At 36.7% G+C, this 8334-nt stretch overlaps 1 protein-coding gene across 3 annotated transcripts; it reads left to right on the top strand.

The window, feature by feature from the left end:
- Nucleotides 1–1288: 1288 nt before the first annotated feature.
- Nucleotides 1289–6653, top strand: fabp2 (fatty acid binding protein 2, intestinal). Of its 3 annotated transcripts, none has more exons than XM_028018560.1 (4): nucleotides 1289–1423; nucleotides 5924–6096; nucleotides 6220–6327; nucleotides 6469–6653. In XM_028018560.1, the coding sequence occupies exons 2-4, from the start codon at nucleotides 5932–5934 to the stop codon at nucleotides 6517–6519; spliced, it is 324 nt and encodes a 107-aa protein (XP_027874361.1). In that variant the 5' UTR covers nucleotides 1289–1423; nucleotides 5924–5931; the 3' UTR covers nucleotides 6520–6653. The 3 variants fall into 3 exon arrangements, with proteins under 3 accessions (XP_027874361.1, XP_027874360.1, XP_027874362.1); XM_028018559.1 differs by lacking the exon at nucleotides 1289–1423 and adding an exon at nucleotides 5416–5588; XM_028018561.1 differs by lacking the exon at nucleotides 1289–1423 and adding an exon at nucleotides 5611–5714.
- The last annotated feature ends 1681 nt before the right edge of the window (nucleotides 6654–8334 follow it).

The raw sequence follows: 8334 nt of genomic DNA, 5'->3' as shown, positions 1-8334 counted from the left end.
TTGGTCTTTAAGTTCTTTGGGGCTACAAAACATGCCTTAGAAATGTATATTTCTTTATCAACTATTTGTAACTTCAGAACTTTACAAGAATAAATATGAGCATAAACAAGATAATTTAAAGCATGGTCATCATTAGAACGAGGCAATTTTGATTTGTAAGACAGTCCTATACCTGCTTTTAAACATGTTATAGTTTTTTAAAGTTCTCCATCTAGTGGATGATCTGAAAATCACATGATAAAATAGATCAATATTGCTTAGTCATGAAAAACAACCTTGATGCATTAAGCTCCCCCAGTTCCAGTAAAAACTGTCCATAGGGTGGAATTGTGGTGTTTCATAAACAAATAGCCCACTGAGTGCCCAATTTTGAATTTATAGTGGTTTGTCTCTAATCACCCAAAGTCATAATTACACACAGACTCAAATATTTACAAACGCCCACACTGTTTTTCTAATTAAATGTGTCTTGGCACACCACACTCAGTTTATGCTGAATATCACTTTTCTTATAAGAAATAATATAAATAATTCTGTTTTTCTGCATAGACTTGACTTTAAGGCATTGCTTCCCCATTTTCAAGTTGAGGTCAGGTTCATTCCTAAAGCATAATTTTAGCTTGCTTGGTCAACTCTAGGACCAATTCTGGATTGGACTTTTAATCTTGTTGGAAAGCTCAACTTTGTCCATGTTTCAGATATCATTAACTTGAGGTGAAAATCTAGAATTGGGACATAATCTTCTTTCCTGATATATTCCATTCACTTTGCAAATACACTCACACCAAGACAGACCCTCACATGATGCTGCCACCACTGGACTGGTCAGTTGGTACCTGACACTTATTAGATACTCATGACAATTACTTCATTGTCATAAAGCAACGACTTCTCCAAGCATTGCTTTGTTATTAAATTATTAAATTACCAGAGACTGAAAAGCGGATATGTCCCAAGTAATAGAGACTTCAAGAAGTAGGTTCTTCAGTCTGTTGGAACAAAATGTTGCTTTTAAACACTAAATTCTGCACCTCACTACAAAGTTACACTTTTCACCATGAAGAATGGTGCTGGCATCATAATGATATGGGGGAGCTTTTCACAGGAATGTAAAATAAAATTGGTGGATAATTTGATTCAACATGTCAGAAAACTACCATAAATACACAGCAAAGGCGACACAGACAATAAAGTGAATGTCTGGGAGTGGCCAAATCTAAATCCATAATATCATGTTTATTATATGTAGTCGTTCACCTTTCTGTCAGGGTTATCTAGTCAGGATGTAGTCTGCATTTCACTGTTATAAAAAAAAAGAAATTTCAAAGTTCAGGCACATCTACGTTGGCTGGGGAGGAATTACACAATATTTCTGGCTGGCTTTTTTGCTTGCATGATTCTGTTGAGAAAAACTAAACCCAAGGTAAAACAAAAATGTATTTTTTTTTGTTATCATTTTACTGTATGTTGCAATATCCTGCTCTGCTATTACATAGTTTGAATGTTATTATCATATTTAAAATTTTATGGCAGGTGTTGCATAGAGAAGAAGCAATATACGAAGCAAAGTGTAACATTCTAAGGTTAATTTAATCCCATAGCTTATAAAAAATCCTCTAATTAAACTCTAAATGATAAGAGTTAAATCTTTTCTCCTTCCCTTCACTCCTAGAAGGACAGTAAGACGTCCTTTGACTTGTGCAGTTATTTTCAGGTGGGTTAGATAAAACGCTGGAAGAATTCTGGGTGGAAAGAAACTTTTAAATACTGCAAAATAACTCTGAGCTGACATAAGGCTATAAAATCAGTGTTATTGTTCCAGCATGTTGCCAAAGATCATTATTTCATTTAACCTTAGTTTAGCTTTAAAACCTTGACATCTAAAATCTCTTGACACAATGCCCCCTCCTGGCAGGGCTTCAGGCACCTAAATAAGATAATGAATGATAGAAACATCACATCAAACAAAGACTAGGCAATCCTTATATATAATGACACACATTGTAGATCAAACATTCATATTACCTTGTACTGCATTTTATCAGACATATTAAATGTGTCCGATTGAGATTAATTGAATAAAATCCTGATCAGTAAAAGAAATGAATATGCATAGACTCATAAATCTTCAAGCACCACAGTAATTTGTCTTTTGAAATTGAAATTATATTTGTTGTCAAAATAAGTAGACTGGATTTAGCTAAAAAGTAACTACATGCTGGACTGTGATTGGCTGGTCTGCCTGTCAATCATGGTCGACGACAACCTATCAGAGCCTTAATGGACCTTACCAGAGGCGCCGCTTTTCATTGGCTGATGTCCATTCTACGTGGTCACGTGCGTGGCCGTCTCACAAACACACTTAGCTTCCCGTTAGCTAAGTACAGCATAATGGCAGAACTGATACAACTTCTACACCTTGAAGCCTGTCTGCTACACAGTCTTATGTTAGCTAAACAGATCAATATGCAATGTGTCTGTATCTGACATACACTAAAGATTTTATTTTTAGCAGAAAAGGCTTTGGACTAAACTGTTACTCGTGTTAGCCACGTTAGCTCCAAGTACAGCTAGTCAATCAACCATCGCTGTGTTCAGGGAAGCGCTGATTAATAATCGAGAAATAAATATCAAGCCTGGAAACTTGATATCGTAACGGACTGAATGTTATGTTTTTAACGTAATCTTTGCTCGTCTTGCGGGTCGCAGGCGGTTGCCACGGTAACAGTTGTGCTTAAACTACAAAGAGAGAGAGAGAGTAAAAAGGTAGGAGTGGTTTTGAGTTGATCACCTGTTCGGGTTATTCTACCTTTGCTGTGACGCATTACAGCCGCTGTAGTTTCTAAACGTTGGACTAATTTCCTCGTTCATTTGTGAGTAGTCATCATTCACAACAAACATCAAATAGAACAAATATATTTCATACACAACAAATGGCTTCTACCGTGGTAATTATGTGAAATTAAATTAATTATATCCCAACTTCAGAAGATTTGCCTTTACCTTTACAGAGCTCTTTGGTTCCTTCTATCAGTCTGTAGCTTCTCATATTGACGTCATCAAACTAAATTTCAGATCTACCATAACTGACTGACACCTGCTGGCCTCAGGTTTGCAACCAGTTTGTGACTGAGAAACCAGTAACCTCCTCCCAGATGATGACATGAACTTGTTAGTTCCTCTGTCCATTGTAGTAGCTGATATATTGTGAAAATCCGGAAGAAATGATGCACTAATCGAGTCATGTTTACATAGAAACAAGGCGCTGCGAGGCTTTGCTTGTGAGACTTGCGGTCACGTGGGTCGGTTGTGGGCGGAGCTTGGTAAGGTCCATGTGTTGGAACTTTCTCTAGTGTGGCAGAACAGGTGTTCTTTTGTAGAAGCTAGCAGTAGTTCAATAGTTTAGCAACTGTATTATCAAAAATGAGTTATAAATGTGATATTTGCTGATCATTTTGTTTTGTTGCATCAAGAATTGTAAGTTGAGTGACAATAAAAGGACGCCACATCTTTGAACGGATGCCTGCGGTTTTTTCAGATACAAATCACTACGCCCTTTAGTGTATCTTTACAATTAGTTTTTTTTAGAGTTCTACAACTTTAATCACATGCTAAAGAGTTTGGGTCCTTCAAGGACATATGTCTTTTTTATACAGCCACGTTATCATTTCTTCCGCTCTAGCAAAAGTGATAGACAATTGATAAAATACTGATACTCAGGCACAGATAAACGGCTTGTGATATGACATGTGTTAAAGATAAGCATCCACTAGACCAACTCAAGTATGTCTCAAGCTTGACTGTTGGTTTCATCACCTCAGTCAAAGTAGAAAGGTCTTCTTTTTGATAAAAGTGCAGATATTGAGGTATTTATGTCACACTGAATAAAAACATAGGGAACTCCAATAAAAAAAAAAAAAAGAAGACTAACAAGTTATCAGGGACAAGATAGAAATCCCTGACAAGCAAAGAACTTTAATCATCTCTTTGTGAGGTGTAAGTCTTTGTTCCTGCAACCTGTAACAGCTATGCAAATCCAGCGTCAATGCAATTGATTAATGTATTTGGCCGCTTTCTTCTCTTCTGTGTCTTTTCAATGAAAATGCTCCATTTCATTTGATTCGGAGTCATGAAGTTGTGTTGCATAATTGCATTTTCCTGAAACAGCTACTGGAAATCACCAAGTACATTCCCCAACTCATAGTCAAACTTCCAACAAAGGATGTGCTTTCACTGGCCTCAGTTTTTGGTTTAATTTAGAGCAAGTCTTAGAATTAGTTTAGATCACATATCTGTGTAAGCTCTTGTGTGGTAATAGCTTTAAATATCAAAGGTCATCCTTATCAGTAATTGTTTGATTTAGGTCAAAGACATTGAAGAAAGGGTATGACTAGCTAAACCAATGAACAAAACAGTTACATGAAGAGCTTTGGTAACTTGATTGAATAGTATCATTAAAAGGGAGGATTAAATTCAGTCAGATTTAATGGTAGATAAAAATATATTCACATCATTTAGTTCTGTGTTTCTCAAATGATTGTAGAAACACCAGTGGTGGAACTTGGGCTGCCTTTAGTGGTACTTAGAGGCAATGTTGGAATCAATTACAAAAACAAACTATTTATTATGCAAAATCAATAAATACACCAGCAAAAAAGTAATTTAATCTAAAACTTCTAAACAGAGCAGCACAGTGAGCAGAAGTCCTGGTGCAAGCGAAGTGGGATCATGTGCTGCTGATCATTTCGAGTCCCATCCATTGCCTTTTATAGTTGAGATTTTCAAACAGTGTAGCAACAGGTTGTGTACTTTTGAGGTCAAGCATATAACCAGAGGTGAATACAAATAGTTCAGTCAGTAGTTTGAATGCTTTTATTACTAAGTTTTATGTTCAAGGTAGTTGATATAGCTGGGCGTATTCTGACTTTCTAACATGGAAATCCAAATTCTGAGCGATTAATTCTTTACATCTTGAAAAGTAGAGATCTTCTGTGTAAAAATGACAATGTGTGTTTAAATCATATCTTTGAACCAATCATATTTTTTCTTATTCTAACAACAAACTTAAAGTCCATGTCCTGTTGTGCTTCTGTTTTAAAATATTTTTGAGTCGGTGTTTACCAACGAGGAAGGAAGAGTGTTTACCAAGGCGGTTGCAAAAAGTTTAGGAGCCAGTTCCATTGAGGTCCCCTTCTTAAATTTTCCCTCGATAGTCAGACACAGAATGTCGTAATTTTCCATTGATATGTGATAGTTTGCTGAACACACAATGCCACCACCCTATGTAAACACACACACACACACGCACACGCCCCCACACACAAGTTCAGGAAGAAAGCTAAGCATTCAGTAATTCATAAAGTGTTTGCTGTGGATAATGCCTTGAAAAACCCTGAGCTTTAAACGGCCACATCATCACGCAGATGACGAGATAAGAGCGTACGCAGCTTAAAAGGAGCGCCGCACTCACAGTAGGACGGTCCTTTCTGCACAGTGGTTCAGCTCGCCTCAAGCAGTCAACATGACCTTCAACGGCACCTGGAAGGTGGATCGCAATGAAAACTATGAGAAGTTTATGGAACAAATGGGTGAGCTTTGTCAGACTGGAGATAACTAGTATCAGTCTGTTTAAAAGCATGCTTTTTAGGTAAAGAAGTGACCTTAATACTCACAGAAATTGATGAGGTACTTTATGGAGGAATGATCAAATTCAGGTACCGTACTTATATTCAGATGGTAAACTACTAATTACAGATTGACTAAGACAAGTTTTGGTCATCTAAGTTTTATTTGCAAACTGTTGATTGCATGAACACTTTCTAGTTCTTGATTTGGCTTTTGAACTCTTACTTCCACTTTACAAAGACACAAAGGGCGTACTTGTTTATAACCCACTGAGCATGTTCAACGTGTCTGATGACAGGAGTAAACATGGTGAAGAGGAAGCTGGCCTCTCATGACAACCTGAAGATCACCATCGAACAGACTGGAGACAAGTTTCATGTGAAGGAGAGCAGCAATTTCCGCAACATTGAAATAAACTTCACCCTGGGAGTCAACTTTGAGTACAGCCTGGCAGATGGAACACAACTATCAGTAAGAAAAAATATAGCCGCATCAATTTCAGCTCAAACTTTCTGCCCAAACATCTGATATATGCGATAATTATTAAGATTACACTTTTATACAAGATCTTTTTGGTCATGTGTTAAACCACAGGGTGCCTGGACCATGGAGGGTGACACTCTAAAGGGGGTTTTCAACAGGAAGGACAACGGAAAACCGCTGACAACAGTCAGAACCATCCAAGGAGATGAACTCGTTCAGGTAAAGAGTTTGATTGTACGCCTCCATGCCAATTCTAGCGCTGCAGTGTCAGAACACTTGTAAAACAATGAAGATATAGTTTTAAATTATATGTTGGTATGTGAGATCTAACGCAAAATTTCATATTTTTGTTTTCAACAGACCTACAACTACGAAGGTGTGGATGCAAAGAGGATTTTCAAGAGGAGTTAGACCCGTCTTCTTTACTAAACTAAGTGAATTATGAAATCATGTACAGTATTGTGTTGAACTGTCACATACATTCAAAAGTGCCAGATTTGTGATGCATTTTTATACCTGCATTAATAAAATTAGAACAGCCGGTTCTCTGTTTTTTCTCGTCTGATTTTGCAAAAAAACACAACAAAAAAAACCCATGCTTTTTAGTGAGCTTTGTGTGCAATCATAACACAGGAAGGTGACTAATATAGGAGTGGTGCGGTAATTAAAACTTTATTCAACAATAAGTAAAAATAAAGATATATTATCTCCAAAAGTAGAAAGTGTAGACAGATTTAACAATAGCATTTTTCAAATGAATCTGCAACTGGACATGTCAGAAAGCATGCAGTGGATTATCAACAGCTTAATGGAGAAGACCAGAGGCGTGAAGGGAGATCCAGTGAAACTCTTGCATGTTATCTGATGACTAACACCAATGGACACAAAAGCCTGGAAAAGATCGGATAAGAGCTGTCACATAATGTGGAAAATGTCCTCTTTAGCCCCCCGATTGTTGATGTTGATGCTAAACAGGGTAATTAGATTATGTCTCTGTGTGTTTAAAACACAGGATAAAAGATATGTTTCACAGTAACACCATCTATCAATGCATGGAGAGCTCCCCCGGTTTCCTCTGCAGGACTTGGCTTCCCACTCATACTTAACATTTTTAGCTACATTTGTCAATAAAGAGCCTACTTCAAAATAATTTTATTTCAAAGGTTTATGAGTATCTAATTTTAATTTAATTTTTATACATCGGAAAGAACCGGCTGATTGAATTATTATGTATGCAGCAGAAAATTATCATTATTTATAGTCACACTATATTGTCGCAGGAATCATGTTTCATGTGAAACGTAACTAATCATTAAAAAACACTGAAACTTTGTGCTCCAGACATGACAGAGTCGATTAGTGGGATAAATAACCTCGCCTCCACAATTTATGTATCAAGTCTAGTTAAAGAAATATAACAAGGTGAATTCTGGCTTGATAATCAAATCCTGCTTAGGATCTCAAACAATCTTGGACTGGTTCAGGCTGTATGGGACTCAGGAGGAGACCATCATGTGAAGTCTTTAACTGAAGACTAGAGACCATGAGTACAAGATGCACCTAACAATTACAATAACGTGATTAAACTGTAAGAAACCAAATGCATTTAGTATCCATTAGGATTTAGCACCAACCTCTGAAATGAGTTGAGTGCTGCAGATTTCTTCTCTTCACTTTTAGAGTTAACAAACTTAGTCAACGTTGTGATTTTGCTACTTGCAGTCATGACTGTAGCCATCCAGAATAAAAGTGCTTTTAAAATTGTTTCCATACAACTAAATGTAATTTGCCTGTTAGCTTCGAACCTTTTACATTCTGTCACATTACAGCCTCAAACTTTAATGTATTTCATTTGGATTTTATGGGACAGACCAACACAAAGTAGTGCATAACTGTGGAGAAGACAAAAAAAACGTTATTGACATAAAAGTAAAAAATTGATTTTCAATCTTAAATAAAATCCAGTACAGTTGTTCTGTGAAGGCCTCAGATATTTGTTAGAGAGCCTTAAAGAACAAAAAGCATCATGAAAACCAAGGAACACAGCAGATGAGTCATTGAGAAAGTTGTGAAGAAGTTTAAAGAAGAATTGGTAATTCAATGATATCCTGGTTTTGAACATCTTGCAGATAGTGCATGATTAGGTGGAGGTCCACCTAAAACGTGGGTCAGCAACCTTTACAATCCAAGATAATAATCTTTAAAAAAGATCAAAACTTGGCGCCA

This window comes from Xiphophorus couchianus, chromosome 5 (genome assembly GCF_001444195.1).
Source record: "Xiphophorus couchianus chromosome 5, X_couchianus-1.0, whole genome shotgun sequence".
Lineage (NCBI taxonomy): Eukaryota > Metazoa > Chordata > Actinopteri > Cyprinodontiformes > Poeciliidae > Xiphophorus > Xiphophorus couchianus.
The sequence above is the reverse complement of the archived record's forward strand: the minus strand, read 5'-3'. Positions and strand labels throughout refer to the sequence as shown.

Bases quoted from the DNA above. Each gene is read 5' to 3' on its own strand.
- fabp2 (XM_028018559.1), top strand. From the start codon at position 5,522: ATGACCTTCAACGGCACCTGGAAGGTGGATCGCAATGAAAACTATGAG. The intron at 6,097-6,219 runs GTAAGAAAAAAT...GTTAAACCACAG, and splicing joins CAGATGGAACACAACTATCA to GGTGCCTGGACCATGGAGGG. The intron at 6,328-6,468 runs GTAAAGAGTTTG...TGTTTTCAACAG, and splicing joins AAGGAGATGAACTCGTTCAG to ACCTACAACTACGAAGGTGT.